Genomic DNA, 24,451 nt, shown 5'->3' with positions numbered 1-24,451 from the left:
CGCTGACTGGTTGTCGGCGCGGATGTTTCCAAATCGAATCGCAGTCGAGTTTCGAGACGTCGCCGCAGTTTGAAAACGCGTGCCAACAACAACAGACATCGCTCGGGCTCGTCGCTCGGCATTTTCGTTTGTTTTTTTAATGCAACAACAGCAAGAACAACAACAACAACAGAAACCGAAACAACAACAACAATAGGGAGCCAGTCAAATATTGAATTGAATTATATATTGCGCGGCCCCCGTTCGTGTTTGAGTTTGCCGCGGGCGTAACCTCTAACCTCGCCAGATTACGCACGCCGTCGGTTCCGTCGATTTTTTGTTTGGCCTGATCTCTTTTTGCACAACAGCAGCTGCCGCCGACGACCGTCCAAAGTCAAAGTCTTCATTTAGTTATCAACACACAAAATATACACAATCGGCAATAAACAGAAACAGAAACAGAAACTGAACAGGCGCATCCGCCTCTGGGCCAGCTCTAATGCCTTTATCAGTAGCCACGCATCTCTGGGCGCTGCCGTAGGGAACACACATAGAGGCTGTCTGGCTGACTGGCTGACTGGGTGACCGGCTGACCGGCTGAGCGGGACCAAAGTGGACCTTTTCCCACTACCACTCAATTTAAACAGAGTGCCATTCTCTCGCGCTGTCTCGTAAATTAATGTCATAAATTAATTTCGGGTTTTAACATTCCGGGACTGACATTTGCAACCGGTGTCCGCGTCGTCGGGCGTCTCTCAGACTCGTTAAACCGTGGTCCGTGTCGGTTCAGGAGCGCGCGCCTCGATTCAAAGTCAACTTTACCTGCCGCCACATCAAGTCAAGTGTGTGTGCGTGTTTGTGCGTGTGTGTGTGTCTGTGTGCGTCACCTAAAACCCAAATGTTCCTTAAATTACCTTGAAGCTGAGCAAGAATAAGCAGAAGAAATTAAAATAATAATAAAGCCAATTATATATAGTGAGAGAATAAATAATAAATGTTTATATACAAAAAAAAAGCTGCCTGCGCTGACGACAACCGTTCACGAAATGTTCAATCTATTAAATTGATGTTCAAAGTGTGTTTTTCCCGTTCAACAAACTCGCCCACAAATTCGATTGTTTGTTGGCAAAAGATTTCGCATACAACAGCAACAGCAATAACAACGAGAAGAACTGCAAGAGATTCAGTGTCAAGTGTTTCATAAACACAATTGAATATCATTTGGATTATTGGACCAAAGCCTTTGCATTTGCCTTGCGCCCAGTCGCTGCATCAACAACAATCAGGATACAAACACCAACAACAACAACAGCAACAGGAACAACAACAACATCAAAATCAACAACAACAACAGCAACAATAACAACAAACATACACCAGAAAGACATCATCATCGTTGGAAATAGACCTCGTGTCATTCCAAAAGACGCACATGGGCGTCTGCACCGAGGAGCGCCCTGTGATGCATTGGGTAAGCATCGATAGGTTAACAAAAGATCAACAAGTCAACAGACTCACAATGAGCTGCCCCTTGCTCCCAATACCATGCTGTTATCGATAAGTTGGAGATAAATCGATAGCCTGTTAATAAGATGATCGACTTTAAGTCAATTCGTTTGATCGATACAAAGCCTTACTTCACCGATATCTAAAGTCGATAAGCCCTTTAGATTCGATAGAACGATATTCGTAACAAAAAAGTCGATAGAGTCCGGAAATGTAGAAGTTATATTAGTCGATAATAGAACTTCGCAAGCGCAATCGCATACCCCGCAGTAGTTTAATAATCTGCCATTAAATCCCATCAATACTTCAAGTGGAACTTTATATTTATCGATCAGTTTTATTAACTTGATCAATTTTTAATGAAATTTCGATAGTTAAGTTCATTGACTAATACAACCAATAAGAAAACACATCGAATTTGGGAGTTGATAAGAAATGCTCGTCGATAATAGACCTTTGCGAGCCTTTAACCGAGTCCGTTGGGAATCGAAAAGTAGCAGGAATCGTTAAATAGTCAATAATAGACGATCCTTATACTTCAATTAAATAATCTGCCACTAAAACGCTTCAAACATTCAAGCAAAGCTTGCCTCTTATCGATAAGTTACTTAATCGATCAATTCTCAATCAAATTTCGATAGATCGAACAATCGGTAGCTAAAAATGCGTAAATATGCTGGACAAATGTGTGAAACATTTTCGGATTTCTCATTTTTCACATTCTCGAACAAGTTTTTTGAGTCAGCTTCAGCATCAGAGGCGCATCAGGTCTATGGGCGCTGATTAATTTGTGATTTATCTCGGGCTCGGGTTACAAATGTTATCAATGCCAGACCAAAAGCTACGCTCCTGCCCAGTCGAGAGCAGCCGGAGCCAGCGTCTGAGACAGAGCTGTTGATAGCGATAAGAAAAACCCCCTTGTGCAGTTCGGTTTCAGAGACAACGCGCAACCGAGATCATGAGTTGCCTTTTAGTTCTCTATGTGTTGTTGTCATGCATCGATAGCTGAAGCGATGCCAACAATCAGTTCGAATGAGCTTGCAGCTATCTTTTTTATATGCTCAGTTTATTTATCGTTTTATATTTCAATACAAAACGTGAACAATATTTCATACAAAATGTCAAACTTCCCAATATTAAGCATACGCCATGCTAAGCATGCAAAAATTGTTATTTGAGCCAAACAAACGTTTTACATTTATGCATCAGCTTGACATGTGAATTATTTTTAATTGTAGCCCACATTTTAAATCATATTTCATTTGATTTGCGCCTTTTAGACTATTCAATTACATTGTTATTGCACAAAACTAGAAAGAAAAAAATGTTTAGCCTTTATGACAGAGCCGCAGGCAATGGGATAAATGATGAAATGTTATCCATGCATAATGTATATTGTCATGATAGAAACAACAAAACGCACGGAAAGACGACAGCCATGAACAATTTGTGCATGATATGCGCTTATAATTCCCAATCGGTTTAGGCGCAGACTTTACGGCATGACTTGCTTTATGTAACGGGGCAAAGGGTTAAAATAAGCCGCATATTTTTTTCAGAATTAGCCCTTCGACAGGTTGTGTGGAGTTTTTGCTGTTTTAGATACAATAAATAATGCATTGGCTCTTGAATTTTGTTCAGTAAGCAATCAGGTTGCTGGCTGACTTTTCATTAGATTAAATATATTCTAAATGAGCTGAATTATTGCAATTCTATTTGTAAATAATGAAAAACTACATGAATCAATAAAAAAATGGTTAAAAGGAACTTTTAAGCTTTTAATAGGCAACAAACCTAAACCAAAAATTGTAGGTGTCATGTTAAGATAAACTTTAATAACTTTTAGCCTGCTTCATTTGTAAATACTTTTGACTTTTCGAGGAGTTATAAACTGCTACAATATGGAAGATTAAAGATTAATTTCTTTCCACAAATATTTCATCTTAGTTCCGTTCAAAAGGGGTAGAGATAGATGTATGCGTATTACGTGTTTTCTGTTGCTTGATTTTGCTATTTTGTGCCTGCCCCTTTTTGGGCATGCCGCAGGCTACAAATCAAGCCATCATGTTGCACAAAAAAAACAATAACAACAACAACAAGAAAATGGCAGTTGCCATAAAAATGTGGTTATGCCATGTCGGCTGGGGATTAGATGTGTGTGGATAGACGAAAATGGTGAAATATTGGATACTAAAATGGCAGCCAGAAATGTTGCGTTGCGTCCCCCAAAGGTAAAACCGATGTCTGCCCAAACACAGCCCGAACAACAACAAGAAGAAGAAGAAGAAGAAGAACAACGACAACAACAACAAAATATTTGTAACGCCAGCAAAAACAGAAGTTTTTTGGTTTTCGAATTTATTTAGTTTTGCGGCTGGTTAAAAAGTTGTCATCCTTCTAAGTTACAGAGCTCAAATCTATTTTCGACTAATTAATCAAAAAATAAGTAAACTGGAGCATCGATGATACGTAGCGAGTCGCCAGATATGCATATATTCCCATATTTATATATATAAATTTGTATTTGTATAATTTGTCTGGCTGCAATGTGCGACATGATGTCTGCGCTCCGTTTCGTACTCGAAAATAATATTGTGGCACGTATATTATATGCTCTGTAGTTTGCATCTTCTCAAGTTTTTCCTTTTTTTCAATGAATGTCTGTCGGTTGAGAGTGTAGGGCTGAGAGGGCGGAAAGGGGCGGGGTGGCTGGGCGGTGCCGGGCATCATCTGTCGCTGGGTTTCCCCTACCCAAGTTTGTTCAAATGTCGCGCAACGTTTTCTTGGAAAAGTCACGCAAAAAAAAAAGCTGGCTAATTGAAATTAACTTTTGCCGCCGCCATTGAAAATTTCATGCATCATTTTGTTGCTCGGGGCACATCCTTTGAAATTTTACGAAATTTGTGAAAAATTTCAGAGCTGACTGAGACGGAAATCAAGCGATGCGGTCTCCATTTCAAAAGTAAATGAAAAGAAAGAAAACCCTGCTCGGTTAACTAAAAGTTTGCCTTATTTAACACGTATAAATTTTGTATTTATTCTCGTTTTTTTTTTTTGTTTGTTTCTTTTTTTTGCCCTGCAGCAGCAGAGCGCAAGATTTCTTGGGCCCGGCGCAAGGGAGAAAAGTCCAACACCACCTGTAGCACATCAAGGGAGCAATCAATGCGGCAGTGCTGCAGGTGCAAATAACAATCATCATCCATTGTTTCGCACATGCTCCACATCATCCTCGTGTCCCGATATTTGTGATCACAGTACAAAGCCATTTGGCAATGCATACGGCAGCGAGTCATATAGAAGGTAAGTTTCCATTCCCCCCCCCCCCCCCCTTTTCCAGCACACAGGCACACGTGAATTGAAATCCACCCGCCTTTTATTTTTTAGCTATGAAACCGCCGATCGCGCCACATTTGAGGACTCAGCGGCCAAATTCTCGATTAGCCGCAGTCGCACCGATTGCACGGAGATCAGCGACGAGACCACGTCGGGCATATCATTCAAAACGGAGCCCTTCGGACCGCCCAGCAGCCCCGAGTCCACCAACGATAGCAAAGTAACCCGCAATCCCGACGATTGCGCCGGCTGCGGCCGACAAATACAGGTGAGCTCAGCCAAATGTGATTAGATAGTACATCATTTAGTGGGTAGGTAAGACTAGCAGGTAAAACTAGCCGCATGATTATATGAGTTGTTGCAGCTAATTCAATGTGTCTTTTGTGAAATTATTTAAAGTTTGCCTTAAGTTTTAGCTATCTTAAATCGTGTCTATTAAAACTATCAAAATTTTCTCAAGGGCATGATTAGTCTTTAAATTTAAAAGAAAATCACATTGTAAGCATAATAATTGAAAGGATCAGGCTTCTATATCATACAAGTTCTATATAGAATTACTTTTTTGCTCTACAAATAATCCTTTACTCACCTAAAATCAACATATTATCCAGATAAAATAACACATTTCCCAAGTGAACAATTGGTCGAAAAGTATAGAAAATGCGATATGAAAATAAAGCGTCTGCAGTTCGTTTTTCATACTGTTTTATAACCCATGGAAGGAGGCATCTCCGTCCCCATTAAGAATATATATATTCTTGATCAATATCAACAGCCGAGTCGATAAAGATATATACGCCAGTCCGTCCGTCTGTCTGTTTCTATTCGAACTAGTCTCTCATTTTTAAGGGTATCGTCATGAAATTGCATATGTCGAAACCGGATCGTACTACTATATCATAAAGCTGCCATAAGAATAATCTGTCCAAAATGAGTTCGAACAACTTTTTGAAAACTGTTTAGAAATCTTAACCATAAGCGGCAATTACTATTTTTCCTGTGCTTACGAGCAAAGCATCATGTAAAAGTACGGTCTGCAAGGGTATTCGTAGTTCGGCGTGCTGGAGACAGCTTTTCCTTCTCGTTTTGTCTTCAAATAATCCCAATTTAACTAGCTTATAAGCTTCACGATAACATTTTCCATGGGAACAATCGATTGAAAACTATAGAAAATAGAATTGAAAAATCAACCGTCGGCACTTCGAAGACTACCTGTATTTTTTTTTCTCGTTCCTTTTATGTTAACAACTTGATTACTTGAACAAAGAGCCGCAAGTCATAATTGTAAAAATATATGGATATAAATTAGCATATAATTATATTCATTACAATTATCAACATGTTATAAAACACGAATTTAAATGAGGCAGCATCTCAATTATATTGTTTACAAACATAAAGACATTTATTTAAAGGGAATCTTTAATATTAAGAAATAATTTTTCTTTATTATTAAGAAATAATTCTTATAATGAGCACAGAATTAATTTATCGAGGAATTTGATGCATTTTCGAGTCAAAAATTCTGCAAATAATGTCAAAAATGCATACAAAAAAAATATATACATAAATTTAAGAGGCGTTTGTAGATCCATCATTAATTGTTTTTTGCTTTTTTTGCGTGATTTTGCAGGATCGTTTCTACCTCTCCGCTGTGGAAAAACGCTGGCATGCCAGCTGCTTGCAGTGTTATGCTTGTCGCCAGCCGCTGGAACGGGAATCCTCATGTTATTCACGTGACGGCAACATTTATTGCAAAAACGATTATTATAGGTAAGTTGCCTAAGTGCGAATCCCGAACCGAAAACTGACTCTAATGTGATGGAAACAGCTCAAGCTGTTCGCTTTAGCTGCTGGGAAGCAGCCAGTCGGTGCTTGGGGTCACGAATCAGATAAAGCCTCGAACTGCATGCCAAGACATTGACTAGAAAATGATTGCCAAACACGCAAATGAAATATTTATATGCATGCCAGCATTGTGCATTTGCACCACTGTGCGAAGGCTATCCAATGCTGGCTTGGCTTGGTGACGGCAACAAGCAGACCGCGACCGCAGCGAAAGACAGCTCCACACCAGCCCACCGCCCCCCTCACCCAACCCTTTTACCTGTGCAGAGCTTGGCGGAGCTGCGCCTGGCTGCATGGGGCTGCGTGTGTTCTGCTGTTTGCATTCCCATTCCGCATTCGGTTTCTCAAGAACGCGACTTCAACGCTCGCTCACCTCGCCAAAACACGCTAGACACCACCTTGCAGTTGCAGCTTACAACTTGCAACTTGCAACTTGCAGTGGCAGAATCACAGAGCAGCGCAGCAGTTGCTTTTGAGGTTGACAACTCTGCGCCTGGGTGGGTGCTGCTTCAGCTAGGAAGCTGCCGACGTTGCCGCCGTGCAACGCGATTTCACGCGCCGCAAGCAACACGCGAGATTAGTGCAACAACAACAACGGCAACAATAACAAAATGAAAACAGGTTATAATTATGCCAAATTTCAGGCACACACATATACAAACACACACACACACACACCGTAACGCCTACAATTTGTTGTGGCACGGCAATTAAAGCTGCGGCTGGTGGTTAGTTGCAAGTTGCCAGCACAAAAGTTTTTGCTACACCTGCCCGCAGTTGCTGCGTAAATCAAAAACTTTATCATTGCCAGAAGAAGAAGCAGCAGACGTCTAAGCAGCAGCAAGCAGCAAGCAGCATGCGGCATGCAACACGCATTTCCCAACTTGCAACATAAATCGAATGCAAGTCACGCTCGTCACTCGTATTTCCTCTCAAATGATTCCTGTGACATTTATTACCGCTCCATATTTCAAAATACGCAGTCGCAGTCGGATGATGATGCTGCAGCATGCGGCATGCAGCTGATCCCCCCACAGCGTGCCAAGCAGCGCAACCGCTTCGCTCCGCTTGCAACGCACACACACACACACACACACACACGCGCACACACAGTCTCGGGTCTGGGGGCCGCCATGTCATGTCATACACAATTCCACAATCCATTCCGCCGTAATGTTTCATTTCGTTTCATTCCTCCGCCCTGCCTTTGGGCATTATCAATCAAATCGAAAGCAAGTTTCCCGCCGACTCCCCGCCTCCGTCCCTCTGTCCTCCAGTCCCCCAGTCCCCCCTGTCCCATCCAACGACAACGAACATTCTTTGTTGATTTATAGAGCCGATGTCAAATATGACAACGCCGAGTCGACAAAGTCGTCCGCGCTGCGTTTTTTAGGGGGCGCAGGCCAACAATTTATGCCCTACGCACCGTTAACTCTATGGGGAAATATTGTGGGTGTACGCGAATCTCGCCACCGCCCCCGTCTCTGATTCTCTCTATCTCCCTCTCTCTTTTGTTTCTCTACATGAAAAATCATGAACGCATCAGTGCAATAAATTCATGTGTTGTTAAATCGAAAACGAACACTTATAATTCATTTCAAAATTAAAAAACAAACAGGAACATTTAAAGAAAAAGAAAGACAAAAATTGAATAGAAACTTAGTCACTAAATTTACATTTAGGTCGTTTAATTCTACTGCAACTAAATGATAAGATTTTGATAATATCTCAGCAACAGGTTAAGAAAGAAGAGAAAATTTAATATACTTTCCGCTCGTATCTAAGAAGCGCAGGGAAAATCTTACAATAAACTACTTTTCGACCGATATTTCCTATGACAGCTATATGATATAGTGGTCCGATGTTGATTGAATTATGCATATATATGGCAGCTATATGATATAATGGTCCGATCTAGTCGGTTCGACGTATGTACAACAGAAGGAGGGACGAATTGGAAGTTAAAACTGAGTTAAAACTGAGAGAAACATAGAAACAGACGGATAAACGGACGGACGGATATAAATTGATCGACTCGTCTGCTGATACTGATCAAGAATATATATCGGGATCGAAGATGTCTCCTTCTAGGCGTTACACATATCGAGACATAATCATAATACCCTCTGCAAGGGCATAAAAGGAATATGCGCTCAACTTTCTTTAAGTGGCAGCAATAGCCTGCAAAGTGGCTAGTTTTAAATACACTTCAGACAGACGCAACATTAAGTTGGATTTAATTAGTCTTTTGCCAAAAGCGAATCAAAGTTCATTTATTGATGTTGCACAAAAATGAAGACTTCAAAAACATTTCCACATCAATTTTATTTGTTTCGCATTTTTCAATAGAATTTTCATTTGTGCGGTCAAAGCAGTTCAAATGTAATTATTGATAAATAAGTACACACAAACACACACACACACGCACACACACATACACACACAAACACACACATACACAAGCACACGCGCGCGCTCAGACACGTATATATTTCAATTGAAAGCTACTTTGTGCTGATAGTCCTCGCCCCCGAAAATGACCTCAACTAAGTTTTCAATTTAAAAGTTTAAAATAAAGTAACCTGATTTGTTTCAGTTAATAATACGCCTAGACGTATCAAAAGTGGTTTAACTGTTTATTTGAAAAGGTCAAAAGGTTATTGATATGCTCAAATTATTGTTTTATTAGATAATTGCGTACATTTGTTGAGGCGTTGATTTTAATTATTGACAATTTGGTGTGAAATCTATACGGCTATTAGATAAATGAGACACACAAGAGGTTCATATGCGAAATGCTCGCAAGAAGAGAACATTTCTATCGATTCAAGCTATCGATTATATATAATAAACTCGATATTCGAGTAAACAAGGAAGACAAACGTTGAATATAAACTACATAAAATCAGGAATTTCATGTGCCAAAAGCTGTTAGAACATTTATGCTTAAGGAAATGCATGTTGTTATCGATTTTAATCGCTTCAAGTTATCGATAATGTATAACAAACTCGATATTCGAGTAAACGCGGAAGACAAACGTTGAATGTTCTTCTTAAAGAGCATACAAACGATATGAAATTAGGCATTTCATGTGCCAACAGCTGTTAGAACATTTATGCTTAAGGAAATGCATATTGTTATCGATTTTTATCGATTCAAGTAATCGGTGATAAGTAATAAACTCGATAGGCGGGTTAGCTAGGAAGACACATGTTCAACTTTACTTCTTAACAAACTTACAGACTATATTAAATCAGATATTGCATATGCCAATATAATCTCTATATATACAACTGTTTGTCCTGATTAACTGATTGACTGACAGACTGATGAATGATTGAATAAATGGCTGACTGACTGACTGATTAGTGATCAACGCACAAGCCGTAAGAGCTGGGAAGTTTAAACTGTTTAAGTTTTGAAGAAATTCCACCTGCTTGTGCGGAAAAATCGCTTCTTTTACCAAACCTATTTTCAATGATCTTTGTTCAAATTCTGTCCGGGCAACACCTGCTAGCAGATGTATAATTTGCTGCATAATAATGAAATGAATTTGAATTCAAGTCCAGTTATGTATACAGACATTCACTTACAGCTTAGATATATTATTTGGATGTATTACAATTTCTACACAAGTTTTCCTCAAATCGCAATTTGTGCAGCGACCTTCGCTAGACTAGCTTTGGCTCGGCCACAGTCTTAGCTGGGCTTTAACAAATTTGTTTGTGGCATATGAATTTGGTGGCAATAAACTGAAAACAAGGCATCTGATAAAAAGCAAACACATGTCACATTGGCTGCGGTGGTCGCTACCGAAACTCCGCGACCAGTTTGTAGATACGGCAAAAACATATATCAACAGATATAAGCTGAACATATATATACATATATATATATACCGTTTTTTTTTTGTTGCGCTAATCGGACCATCAAAACATATGTTTGCCACCGTTGCCGTGTTAACTGTATGTTTGTGTGTGGTTATATATTTCTGGCCTGGTCATAATTTTGTTGTTGTTTTAGCTTTTAAGCCGATGCAAGCTAAATAATTGGATTGTTGTGGATTACATTGGAAGCAAACTCCCTCCCCCCCGCACCACCTCTCATTGTTGCACCTCCTCGTTGACATTTTACAATCGGGCAATGTACCTGTTTCGCTCGCCAATTCTTGTTTGGCTGCAGCCGCAGCAAAAAGCAGCAAGAGAAATAAAAATAAAAATTAAAATTGCTGGCTGTCACCTCGTTTTCTGCATATTTCGTGGCCATCCTGCGGCGCGACAACGTCATAAAAGTCCAACTCAACCCAGCTGAACTCGGCTCTTATCTATCATGATGATGTTGCTGCTGATGCCAAAGCGGATAAGCTGTTGCCAGCAGCAGCAGCAAAAACAAGCAAGTGTGCCAGGGAGTGCATGACTAGAAGATACCCTAAGCACAGCCCCAATCTGGCGTAACCTTTTATACTTGCATAAACACACTTTGGATGGATACCCTATATATCCCTTAAAATAATGTAAGAGTGCTCAACAGCCCTAGAGGACATAGCTAAATCGACTTGGCTATTGATACTGATCAAGAATATATATATAGCACGTGATCGGGGATACTTAATTCATTCATTCAGACTCGCCTGTTGACGCTGATCAAGACCATTCATGAATTCTCTATAGGTTCGAAGATATATCTTTCAGCCTGTCACACATATGAGCACACAAGCATGCTACCCTCTTAAGTGGGTACAGGGTATAAATGAGGCTGCAGCTGCAGCCTTTATCGTCGCAGCATCTCAACACACACACACACATATATACATATATATACAAGCTATATACAGTAGATACTTTTGCCTGCGGCCGCCTTGGTGTCATAATTTTTATGTATCCACCCCGCCACAGCGCGCAAGTCTTGCCCTCCCTTAAGGAAAATAGCTGATTGGCTTCGTTATCAGAGCTCAGGCCCAATAAGAAAATAGCGAAGAAAAAGAAGCCGGAAAAATAAGAGAAAAACAACAAAATAAAATCAAATAAAATGCGTTTTGCAGCGCAGCGAAATGTCTTAATCAGGGCCTAGGCTGAGGCAGGGGCGAGTCCCGGTTAAAGAAAAAAAAAAGGGTAAAACGGGTAAAAAAGTTTTGTGGCATAAAATGTTTACAGTTGCTGAAAGTCAGCGAAGCGCATCCATTTAATTGTGGCCAGCGAGTGGCCAAGAGATACTCGAGCACCAAATTTATGGCCAGCCGCAAATCGCGCGTTATGCAATAAAATAATTTCTTGGGGGCAGCTGAAAAAAAAACACCGCGCCATCCCAAGCGAAAAATCATAGAAAACTTACAGAATTCATTAGGCAAACGGCGAGAATACAACAACAACAACAACAACAACAGCAGCAACAAAAATGAAATTGAAAAATCAGTAGAAAAAGTGAAGAGAAAAAAAGTGAGACAAAGCCAGAGTAGTTAAACAGCCGAACAGAGTTTAACGATTCTATCTCACGACGCTTTTTTATGTGACCACCTGCCCCTGCCCCTGCCGCAGCCCCTGTCCCAGCCCCTGCCACACTCTGTGGCGTCATCAAAAACTTGAGCAATGCGGAGGCACAGGAGAAGACTTCAACAACAAAGAGGCTGAGAAAAAAGCGCAGTATTTATTTTTTATGAGCACTTGTCAGCGATCCCATGTAGCGCCGTCCCCAGCACCCAACTACACTATATATATATATATATATATATATATATATATATATATATATATATATATATATATATGCTAGAGCCAACTGACAATGGCTGAGAGTTGGCAAATTTGTGTTCAGAAATAATCAGCTTGCCTTAAATAACTATAATCACGGGATAAGCTAATGTGTTCATCATAACAACAAAAAAGTGCAACAAATGTGATTTTAATAAGTGGGAAATTAAGTGGAAAATGTTATAGATACGATATAGCATATAATCATATAACATAGCGTAAGTTAGCTCGAGTAACAATATAAAACCCGAACGAAGATCTCTGAGTGCAAATTTGATAGGTATTTGATTGTGTTTCATATACACAGCTAAGAATCATTAACAACGTCAATTGCGCAAAGCAGATCCGGCTTTGAACTCCGAAATAACATAGTCTAGTTTTCCTTGCGGCAGATCTAGCTAAAATATCCAGCGTTCGGTTGGGTGGGTGAAGTTTATTAGGCCTTCAATTAACGAATTGATTCTGCAGAGTTTGTACTTTTGAAGAAATTTTCGAAGAAACTGTAAAACAAAAAAGTTGGACTTCTTTAACGAGCATTAGCCAATGTCTGATTTTTACCGTCAACTTTAATTTGAAGTGTTTTATGTTCCAGATAATTTATTTGTGTATTTAGTATTCGGTTCTTTTGCAGTTCTGCCATCTGTTTGAATTAATATATAATTATCATTCGAAAGAATATTGAGAACAATTGACGATTGTGGCTTAAGTGAAGTTTATGTTGCTTTAAAGCAAATTTGGCAAATTTCAAAGAAACCCAAGAAAAAATAATAACACTTGCTTTTCGTTAGAAAATTCGATTTACTTCTTTGTCTGATCTATTTGGTTGTAATTATTAACTTTTACCTAAATCGTTTTAGATTTCTTTTAGTATTTAAATTCGCGGAAGCACAAGAGTTCACTTGCTTTGCGGCAAAGTAATCTCCAAGTAAAAATCAACTATAAGAATTTATCTAACTTATTTAAAGCCTTATCGTTGCTTTCTTTGGAAATATGCAGACACACAGTTTAGTTAACAATTTAACCTGCTCTGGCCACATTAAATCAACTATTACCACTCACTTAAACGTGTTTTGTTGGATTTACACCACGGTGAGCCACTCTCCGGTGGTTCGCCGTGGTTGCACGCTGCATCCGAGACGCGTCGCGGTTCGCTCGCTTCGCTGGTCAATGGTTCAACCTTTTTCTGGGCCCAGTTGCGCCCTCTCTCCCTGTCAGTAGGAAAACAAATATAATAAAAACTACTCGCAGCGCGATAATTAAAATGTTTAATGGGCATCTTAAAACATCATTTTACGCCGAATTTATGCGAGCGCTCACAGCAACCAAAGCCAGCACTTGAGAGAAACTGCCGCCACAGGAATCATACTCCAAAAATTCAAAATAAAAAAAAAAAAATAAAATAAAATAAAAACAAAAAAAAAAAGGCAGCTAACAATGGGGCGCTAATCTAATCAGCTAGACTATAAAAATTATACATGCAATTTCAGTGAGCATGATGCGGTTCCTGGAAGCCGGAAGAGGCCTATTAAAGAACGTTTAAACATTTTAATTTTAAATGTAAATGTACATGTTAATGCAAATGTAAATGTTAATTTAAATGGAAACTATTTGGGTAAATGATCAGACACAGCCATAGTAGGTTGAAGTTATGTTTGGCGCCAAGTTGAGGTTATGTTTGCGTTTTGAGGTTATGTTTGGCACGTACTTAAGCTTATGTTCAGGGTATATTTGGCGCTAAGTTGAGGTTATGTTTGAGTTATGTTAGCAGCAAAGTTGAGGTTATGTTTGGGGATTGAGGTTATGTTTAGCGCGTAGAAGCAGAGCTGCGACCTTAGGCTTAAGATCTAACCAAAAGACAACAATACAAACCAGTTGTCAAGCCACAGGATTGAGGCTGTGTTTGACGCGAGATTATGTTTGGCGTCTAGTTGAGGTTATGTTGAGCTGCGGCTTAGGGCTAATCGCTTATGCATTACGCGCACAGATCGAACCGAAAAGACAGCAATACAAACTAATTTTCCAGCACATTTAACTCGCAAAAAAAAAAAAAAAACAAGCGGCATAACAAATATCAACAAAACTTGTCGCACTGTATTTACTTTAGGGTCACAGTCACAACAACAGCAAAAAAACACACACAAAAAAGTAAATGCAAATAATTATTGTATATGTTTAGGCAGAGGCAGAGCTCAGCCCCTGGGCAGAGCCTAGAATCGAATTAACGCAATGGGGCGTCCGCCGGAGGTTTTGCGCTCTCACGAAATCCGGACTAAAATGTTGTATATGTTGTATTTTTTTTTTTGCAACTGCGAACGGGGTGGCGTCTGGGAAATCCGTTGCTTGTTGTACTTGTTGTTGTTGTTGTTGTTGTTGTTGCTGGTGTTGCATGTATATTACTTGGCCTGTAATCGGAAGAGCCGGCCACAGCGGGTGGCACTTGAAAAACCTGAGCGCCGTTCGCAATATCCCTCCGTGCGCGTTACAAATGCTCTCACGTTACAAAACGTGGCTGCCGCAGCCAGCAGCAGCCAGCAACAACTCTCATGCAACGGTGCAACAAACGCGGTGCCCCTTTTTCAACGGCAGCCGCTGCCCTGCCACACGTCGGTTTACACTTCAGCGTGCAGAGCGCTGCTCTACGTACTCGACGTACTCGACCTCGCCGTATGCCGTATGCCGTATGTTGTATGCCGTATGCGTATCCGCCTATCAAACATACGTGGACCCTATTCAGGTTTTTGTATGATGTGATGTGTTGTATGTTGCCAGCCCATCGGCCATGGAGTGGCCGCGAGTGGCCCAAGTGGCCGTGCCGCGCGCGCCACTTAGCCACGATTTCGATGTCTGTTATCAGCCACGTCTGAGTTGCAGAGCTCACAGAGATGAAAAAAGCCAAAGGCAAAGCCAGAGGCAGAGCCACCCTAAACCAGCCCCGGAACTTATCTATTTGCGTAATCAGAGGCCCGAAAAGCAACTTGACTTTTTACTGTTGTTGCTGGGGCGAGGGGCAACAATGAAATATAGAAGCAGAAGCTCACGGATCCAGAGCCAGACCCAGAGTCATGGCTATCAGGCGAGATCTGCATCTGCAGCAGCTGCTGATGCTGATGCTGCTGCTGATGTGGATGTAGATTTGGATGTGGATGCTCACATGTGTCGCAGCTTCGCACGCTTCAAGTGCACTCGAAGAAAAGCATTAAGAATTTCAAGAAGTTCCGTGTTCAAAATTTGAATAAAGCTTTCCATCTTAAAAATGTAAGGCAATACTTTCTTTAAGTCGACAAATTCTTGCACTTCATTCAAGTTATCAATCTTAGAGTAATTAATATTTTAGCTGAAGCTTATTGCTCACATTTCCGAATACAAAACATTTCAATAAAATCCAAATTCAAAATTTCAATCTCAAAAGTCGTATTACAATAATTTCTTTAAGCAGTGTTAACGCTCAATTCAAATGGGCAAATTCTTGTATTAAGTATTTTGTGTTTCATTCAAACTTTTGTCAATTTTTCTATAAAGTCTAATGCATATCTCTCAGAGTATTCAAATAATGGGGTCCATTTTGGCTTTATAAACGTCGCACTCTGGACTTTAGTACTGCCCTTTTTCTCGCAGTGTGGGCAACGCCTCCGAAACAAGTGCAGGACAAACAACAACAACAACAACAACGAGAAGAGAAGCAACAACCCAGCTGAACGATGCGGTTAACCCAGGCAGTCAGCCGGGTTTTGCTGGTATCGCTTCGGTTTTTGGTTCGGATCGGGATTGATGTGCGCTATGCGGTGGGAAATAGTCGGCCGGCCGGGGCAACAGCCACAGCCACAGCCAGAAGCCGAAACAGCGACAGCAACAACGACAACAACAACAACGACAACAACAACAACAACAACAACGAGAACAACACATCACAGAAATGACATTGAGGCTGTGGTTCTGGGCTGTGCCGGCTGCGGTTTGAAGCTGGGAGCAATTCGGCGTGTCCAGGGTGTGCGTGTGTGTTAGTGTGTGTATGTGTGTGTGTCTGTGTGTGTGAGAGTATCAGATTTCGAGCGCTCGAAAACATAATCATATATTAGGCGTTGTCACTTTGACATTTCGCCTGCTCTTTTACATGGCAATAATCATAATTCATTTTTCTCTCGCTCTCTCGCTGCTGCGTTGCTGCTGCTGCTGCTGCTGCTGGTGGCAAAAGGCGCAAAAGGGGGCGTGGCAGGTTGAAACGGGGCTCCCTTACAAAAATAAAGTGGCACGAAATGAAGGCATCGCCTCGGTCTGTTTGTCTGAAACAGTTTTATGAGCTGGTAGCCAGGCACCGCATCGCCGTCGCCGTCGCCGTTGCCGTTGCACGATGTTGACGCTGGCTGCGTCCATGTTTAATATTATTTATGGGGCTTACGTCTTGCCCGGCACACAAGGTATTTACCGACACACACACAAACACACAGTGAAAGATCGAGTGAGAGTCTGGCAACTGCGTCTCTGACAGGCGAAATGTGAATGTGACAAAAATCTCGGCGTCACATCCCAAATAATTTTCAACGAAATGCGAATGGGAAATGAAAATGAAGCTAAAGAGCTGCAGAGCTGCAGAGCTCCCGAGCCAGAGTACGCTATATAAATATGATAAATTTATATGGAATTGTTTCAGTTGCTGTTGCGTTGTGTCTTTCATTTTTGCCCAACAAAATGTGAGAATGAGTCTGTTGAGCGAAGTTGAAGTGAAATGCGCCAATTATTTTGATTAATGTCAAAGAAATCGCGTGTCTTGTGCATTTGATGTTTCCTTCGGTTTTTCGAACTCCCCTTTCCCGCACCGCTCCACCTTCTCTCCAGTGCTGGAAAACGCCTATACAGGGTCTCCATTATTTGGCACGAAACTGCAGCAAAGTGCACTCACAGAAAAAGTCTAGTACTAAAGGGAATAGTGTTTATAAAAGCTCTTGACATTTCTGGATATTATGGATAATATTTCAGAATTATTGTGAACTCCACTTTAGAAATCAATTCTGAATATTTCTTGACACTTCGGTATTATTTCTCTTATCAATATTCTCGAATTATATAATTTTACACCTAATATGAACTCCATTTAAACCTTCTATTTGGATATGAATTCTTTATATCGCTTGACATTTCTGTATTATATCTTTTTTTGAAGAATTTCGAATCATTAAATTTTAGGCCTAATATTAACTCCATTTAAAACTTCTATCTAAAAATCAATTCTCAATATTTCTATACGAATCTCATGCCCAACGAAATTAATAGCTTAACCGAAATTTCAACAAGTTGCAATATAAATTGATATTTTTTCTCTGAGTGTATGCCTCAATGATTATGACTGATGCTGGTAATCTTTGATCTGTCATTTTGCGAAAGTGAAAACAGTAGCCAACGGCTCCAAACTGATGCTCAGACATCGGCCGCTGACGTCGACGTTGACGTTGACGATGAGTGGGCGTTTTGTTAACCGCTTCATTGTTCGGGTCTAGACTCCAGAGATCTCGTTTGCCGCCGCTGGCGATGATTGCTTTGGACAGACAGTAGCACGGCCAGCTTCCTGCGGCCGGAAAGCATGTTATTAGTGGAGAGGCCATAATTTTGTCTGGCCAGGGCAAAGATTATTGCCTGCTGCCCAACTGAACAACAGCTATACAAATATTTCACATATACATATGTGCATATATTGAGGTTTTCGATTTTTATTATTATCATGCCATATAATTGTGAGATGTGTAGAATTCTTGCGGTTCCATGCGAAGCACCATTTACTATGGCCATTTGCCATTTACATGTGCTATTCATTGTAGAGAGTAGTTCACTGCAGCCGACTGATAAATACTCTTCAAAAATAATACGCTCTTGAAAAAGGATCATCAATTATCAACCTGCCAAATTTGGTGGCTCTAGCTCCAAAATTGCGAGAGATATTGCTTCACACTATTGAAGCAGCCCCCGATGGGCGTGGTCTTATGCGTGTAAGTACTTACATATATTCTACATCCGCATTAAAGAGCGAGGCGGAAATATCACAAATGTATTTCTTCTTATACTGCCTAGCGCACACAGAGGCATTTTCAGTTAACAGTTATTTCTAATGATAGACACACATACATACATTATATATGTATGTATATTGCACGTTAAACAGCGCGGCGGAAATATCACAAAGCAATGTATGTATGTATAAGAGCGTACTTATACACTTTTGTTTCTTCTTATACTGCCTAGCGTACACACACAGGCATAGCCAGTTAACCGTTACTTTTAATACTACACACATAATTCCCTTTTGTTTGCCAAAAATGCTTCAATTGTGTGATTTCGGTATATTTACATATGTAAAAGGGCAACAACAAAATATATGTTTGGGCACATTAAATACTAGAAATATTTAAGGTCTCACTTACCCAATGATCAATTAATTGCCCTCAAGCGAATACGCATATGCCGTCGTCGCTTGGCACCCATTATATGCATTATTGCAATTTACACTTTTGTTATGCGCACTTGTTACTACACTTTTTATCTTTTCACTAAGACGCTTACATTTAGCACAGCGCTTCACTCAAAAAAAAATGAAGAACAAAATTACGCACTTTTAGCGCCAAATTTGCTAATTTCGCAGCTGCGACCTTTGGCTTCTGGCACATTTTGAAATTTATATTCTCACTGCATTACAAGAAGATATTGATCACACTGCAGCAATTATGTTGCACTTTTAACTTTTAACTTTGCATTTAACACATTTTAAATCACTTTTCACATTTTGCACTCAGCACTTTTCTTTCCGCGTTCACTTGCAAGGCAGCGCTACCGGATAGTTGAAATGAGCAAAGTCATCGTGGCCACAATAAGCAATTAAAAAACTTATTGGCAACTATTGGCGCCTTTTTGCTAATTGTGGCGCCAATCAGAAATTTTTATAGTAAAAAAATTATGAAAATAATATTTAATTTTCTCTATTATGCGCACCTAACACTATTTATTTACCCTTTTTAATTTTCACTTGACCATTTTCATTTCGCACAGCAATTCACAAACAAAAAAATTAAGAAAAAAAATTTTACGCACTTCTGGTGCCAAATCCGCCATTTGCAGTGCTCTCTCTTAAATGCTCACTGCGCTGCACGAAGATTTTTATCACACTCGGCAACTGCAGTAATTATTTTGCCCTTTGCACTTTGCACTTAACGCGTTTTAAATAACTTTTCACATTTCACTCAACACTTTTCTTTCCGCGTTCACTTGCAAGACAGCGTTACCTGATAGTTGAAATGAGTACAATCGTCGCCTCAATTAGCAATTAAAATACTTATTGGCAACTATTAGCGCCATTTTGCTAATTGTGGCGCCAATCAGATATTTGATATCGATGAAATGATAAAATTAAATACGTTGTGGGTAAAATATATGAAATTATTGACGTAAGTAATCAATTATTCAATTCGCAAATCGCTTAAGTAAGTGCGTATTTTCGCATTAAAGTTAAATGTGTAGAAAACTTGCTTTAATTACTCGGTCTTCGACTACTTTCCAAAGAAAGTATCGATATCTACGCGAAGCTCCTATTCAAATTAGAATTTCGTTTTGCTGGGCTCTGTTGAATTTTGATGCAGTTTTTTGCTTATAAAATTAATAATACTATTTGTTATTATCACTATACTTGCAGTTTTTTTGGTACTCGCCGCTGTTCCCGCTGCCTGGCGTCGATTAGCTCCAACGAGCTGGTAATGCGCGCCCGCAACCTGGTTTTTCATGTCAACTGCTTCTGCTGCACGGTCTGCCACACGCCGCTCACCAAGGGGGATCAGTACGGCATCATCGATGCGCTCATCTACTGCAGGTGAGTGCTAACCCTCTCCCTCCTCCTTCCCCACCGCCATCATCAATCCCTTTGACTAATGAAATGTTCGTAATCCTCTACAGAACTCACTATAGCATAGCGCGGGAGGGCGACGCCGCCTCGTCGACGAGCATGAGCGCCACATATCCGTATAGCACACAGTTTGGTTCGCCGCACAATGACTCGTCGAGTCCGCATTCGGATCCCAGTCGCAGTATTGTTCCTACGGGCATCTTTGTGCCCACATCGCATGTCATCACCGGACTGCCGCAGCCGGCGCGCCAAAAGGGCAGGCCGCGCAAGCGCAAGCCCAAGGATATCGAGGCGTTCACAGCGAATATAGGTGCGTTGTAAATACCACAAGAGTGCCCATAAAAGCCGCGTCTTTATGGCCCCTGGGCTCCGACCTGGCGCCAGTGCAGTGCAGGCCTTTATTTTTTATGTGCGACCCGTTCCCCGGGCATAAAAACCATCGTAAAACCTGGCCCAAAAGTTGTAAAACTCAAGAACATCTTGTAGCAATTGTATACAGCCAAGAGAACTTGTTCCAACTGACAGGTTATCGGACAGGTTCCCTTTCGAGTGGAAAGTGGTGTGGATCGGGAAGGGATCGCAGCTCTGGCTCATGCTGCCTAATCCCTCCCAGAATTTGCACACATTTATGTGCATCTTTTGGTGGACACTTGTCTGGAGAGGGATCGCAGCTGCAGTAGAGGGCAAATCTTTCCCAATCTCTTCCAGAATTTGTACTCATTGCCGCAAGGCAAAGCCCAAATCGTAAGACTTCCCTTTCGAGTGGAAAGTGCGCACTTGTCGGAAAGGCATCGCAGCCCCAGTAAAGGGCGAATGTTGCTGCCTAATCTCTTCCAGAATTCGAACTCATTCATATGCATCCCATTACAGATCTCAATACGGAATATGTGGACTTTGGGCGTGGCAGTCATATGAGCGCCTCGTCGCGCACCAAGCGCATGCGCACCTCGTTCAAGCATCATCAGCTGCGCACCATGAAATCCTATTTTGCCATCAATCACAATCCGGATGCCAAGGATCTGAAGCAATTGTCACAGAAAACGGGTTTACCAAAGAGAGTCCTACAGGTGAGTGATGCGCACGGTTAACCCAATTGCTGAGATTCACAAATGTTTTCCTATTTCCCGTCCAGGTTTGGTTTCAGAATGCGCGCGCCAAATGGCGTCGCATGATGATGAAACAGGATGGCAGCGGCATGCTGGAGAAGGGCGACGGCCAACTGGATCTGGACAGCATCTCGGTGCACAGTCCCACATCGTTTATGCTGGGCGGCTCGAACAGCACGCCGCCGCACAATCTCGACTAACAGCTGCTCAGGGACAGGGAGCAACACAATGCCGCCAGCAATACGGCTGCTGCCGCCGCTGCCGCTGCTGCTGCAGCTGCTGCTGCTGCTGCGGCCTACGCAATTGAGCTTCAGCTGCTGCAGTCGAGCGGCAATGGACGCTGCTCGCCGGCGCTGCTGTCGTTGGCGGACCTGTTGAATGGCAGCGACGATTAGCTTGTACTTGTACTCAAATACTCAAAAAAAAATAGGCAGCAAAGTCGGGTGTGCACGACTAGCACAAACTAGCCAAACAAAAACTTGTAGCTACCCTTATTTAAAATTGCAAGTCTTCAGCTCCTGGAGTTGCCGAGTTCGATGCGTTCAGGCAGCATCTCCTAATCCTAATCAAGAGTTTATATACCCAATGGGCTGGGAGACGCTTCCTGCTGCCTGTTACAGACCTTTGCACAAAGCCAATATACCCGTTTTAGGCAATTTCAATGGGTTCCGGGTATGAGAGCGCAGAGAATGTTGTTAGACGAGCTGCCTCATGTTGTAGCTGGTTGCATTAAGTATTTTTGTAGCTGCCTCTAGCCCAACACTTCAGACTACAACGCCTCGAGACTGGATCTCCATCCGACCAGATCTCGTCACGCCGAGGTTCTCTTTTCAGTTCAGATCTAACACATTAACAGGCCCAAAATGTTGTTTCTATTTCTAACGTTCATTTGTAAATATTGTACTAGAACCTTAGTTATATTGCGCTTACCAGAATATTGTTAATACTTATTATATATATATACACATATATATTATATACAGATATGGATATGCATCCGGCATATGGATATATATCTAGCATACGCATTAAATAAACAAATCTAATATATAAATTTAATATTTATTGCCCGAATTACATAGTTAGAGATGAATTTAGTTTAACGAAGCGCTCTATATTATATATAGTGACATATCCATAGTCGCACCCACCCTTTAACATAACTCAGCACATAAGCATAAGCACAATTATAAACATTTCTAATATTGTAAACAAAGAGCCTGGTGATAACATCGACATTGGTCAAGATCAAACTGTCCCCCTTTGGTAGACATAAACAATTCACCCTAAATATCACGCCACTGTCAATGTTCCCATCAGAGTACTATCCCACGCATAATTGCTGACGCAGCTCAAACTTCACTCAATTTTGACTCAAACTCTCTCAAAGCGAAGTTTGCTAAGCGACCGCAACAGTTAGATAAATCAGTTCATATTCGGGAAGCAAATCTGAATGTACTCAACAAAAGTAGCCGTTAAGTGAAAATAATAAATTGAAATATATTTTTTTATAGTAACCTAACGTGCAAAACTTAATTGGCGCAGCCGGTAGGATACGTCGGGAAAAATTAAAGATCGCTAAAGGATAATTAATTCCCAGATCTAACGCACAATCGCGACCGAAAGTGTTGTCGGAGTGTAATAAAAATTTTCTCGAATACGTATCCGCACAAGAACCTTCGGGTCACTAGTAGCTTAATAATATTGACCCTTTGGGCAATAAAGCTACTACAGTTAATAACGACTGGCTTTGCATATCGTTTGATCCCTGCAATACGTTATTACTGAGTCTTTTTAAGACACACACACAAAAAAAAAAAAAACATTTAACCAATAATCCATCACAAACTTTAACCTAAAATAAAAGTGCAAAATCAAAGAACAATAAAGTTCAAACCTACAAACTCAAAACTATTCAAAAAAAAGTGTATTACACCAAGATGACAATGGAATTATCAGAACAACACCTCAACCAGGCCCTTTCACAACTTAGACAGGTGCCAAGCTTTGACGGATCAACGGATCAACTAAACGCCTTCATTAAAAGGATAGATTACATCCTACACCTGTATCCAACCCGAGATGTTAGACAACATAGCATCTTATACGGAGCCATCGAATTGCAAGTCACAGGAGATGCTCAGAGAATATCACAAAGGACAGCAGCCAACACTTGGCAGGAGCTGAGAAACGCATTAATTGAAGAATACAAAGTGCAGACACCATTTGAAGAACTCCTTCGACGCTTATACAACACGAATTACCAAGGAAACGTCCGTAAGTTCATCGAGGAGCTCGAGAATAAATCTTTTGTTATATTAAATAAGTTAGCACTAGAAAATATACCTAGCAATACAACCCTTTATACAAATGCTATGAATAACACAATCAAAGATGTTATTACAAAAAAATTACCAGATAGGCTTTTCATGATGTTAGCCAGACACGACATTACGTCGACACAAAAACTAAAGCAAGTAGCTCAAAGAGAGGGATTATATGAAAATAGTGTTACTGAAAAACCTAAAAATAATAATGTTCAGGGAAATCCAAATAACAATCGTAGGAACATGGGAAATTATCAGCAAAATGCTAACCCAACCACCATTTCAAGTGGTTATTCCAACACGAATCAGAGTTATCACGCACAAAATAAACAGCATAATAAGTCCGAAGACAATCAGAAAGCTCACCACGAGTTCCAACAGAAATTAAGTCAAGGTAGATACCAAAATCCCTTAAACTACCAAAATCAGTCCCATTCACGCTTGAATGCACCAAACCCTCCGACTAAACGTCAAAGAGATAGTAACAGTGGGCAGATGAAAATGGATACATCCGAAAATTTTCATCAGCAAGCCTCGGAACAAACAGAAGAAATCCATTCATAAAATTGATTATGAATGACGAAGTTCTAAAATGTGTCATCGACACAGGTTCAACCATAAATCTAATGAAAACAAACCGCTTAAATTTTCCAGTTTACAACGAAACATTAAAGGTTCACACCATAAATGGTGTTATTGAATTAAAACAAAGTATACGCTTAGGA

General features: G+C 40.7%; 1 protein-coding gene across 2 annotated transcripts; it reads left to right on the top strand.

Annotated features, from left to right (window-relative positions):
- ap (apterous) lies at positions 1-23,660 on the top strand. Of its 2 annotated transcripts, none has more exons than XM_015168384.3 (8): positions 1-1,450; positions 4,571-4,785; positions 4,870-5,086; positions 6,452-6,591; positions 20,087-20,260; positions 20,344-20,603; positions 21,164-21,360; positions 21,426-23,660. In XM_015168384.3, the coding sequence occupies exons 1-8, from the start codon at positions 1,412-1,414 to the stop codon at positions 21,597-21,599; spliced, it is 1,416 nt and encodes a 471-aa protein (XP_015023870.1). In that variant the 5' UTR covers positions 1-1,411; the 3' UTR covers positions 21,600-23,660. The 2 variants fall into 2 exon arrangements, with proteins under 2 accessions (XP_015023870.1, XP_002059906.1); XM_002059870.4 differs by having other exon boundaries at positions 2-1,450; positions 4,568-4,785.
- The last annotated feature ends 791 nt before the right edge of the window (positions 23,661-24,451 follow it).

Source organism: Drosophila virilis, chromosome 5 (genome assembly GCF_030788295.1).
Source record: "Drosophila virilis strain 15010-1051.87 chromosome 5, Dvir_AGI_RSII-ME, whole genome shotgun sequence".
In the NCBI taxonomy this organism is placed as follows: domain Eukaryota; kingdom Metazoa; phylum Arthropoda; class Insecta; order Diptera; family Drosophilidae; genus Drosophila; species Drosophila virilis.
The sequence above is the reverse complement of the archived record's forward strand: the minus strand, read 5'-3'. Positions and strand labels throughout refer to the sequence as shown.

Excerpts from the sequence above, each read along its gene's own strand:
- ap (XM_002059870.4), top strand. The coding sequence starts at position 1,412 with ATGGGCGTCTGCACCGAGGAGCGCCCTGTGATGCATTGG. Across the intron at positions 20,261-20,343 it reads GATGCGCTCATCTACTGCAG|AACTCACTATAGCATAGCGC; the intron begins GTGAGTGCTAAC and ends AATCCTCTACAG. Across the intron at positions 20,604-21,163 it reads GGCGTTCACAGCGAATATAG|ATCTCAATACGGAATATGTG; the intron begins GTGCGTTGTAAA and ends ATCCCATTACAG.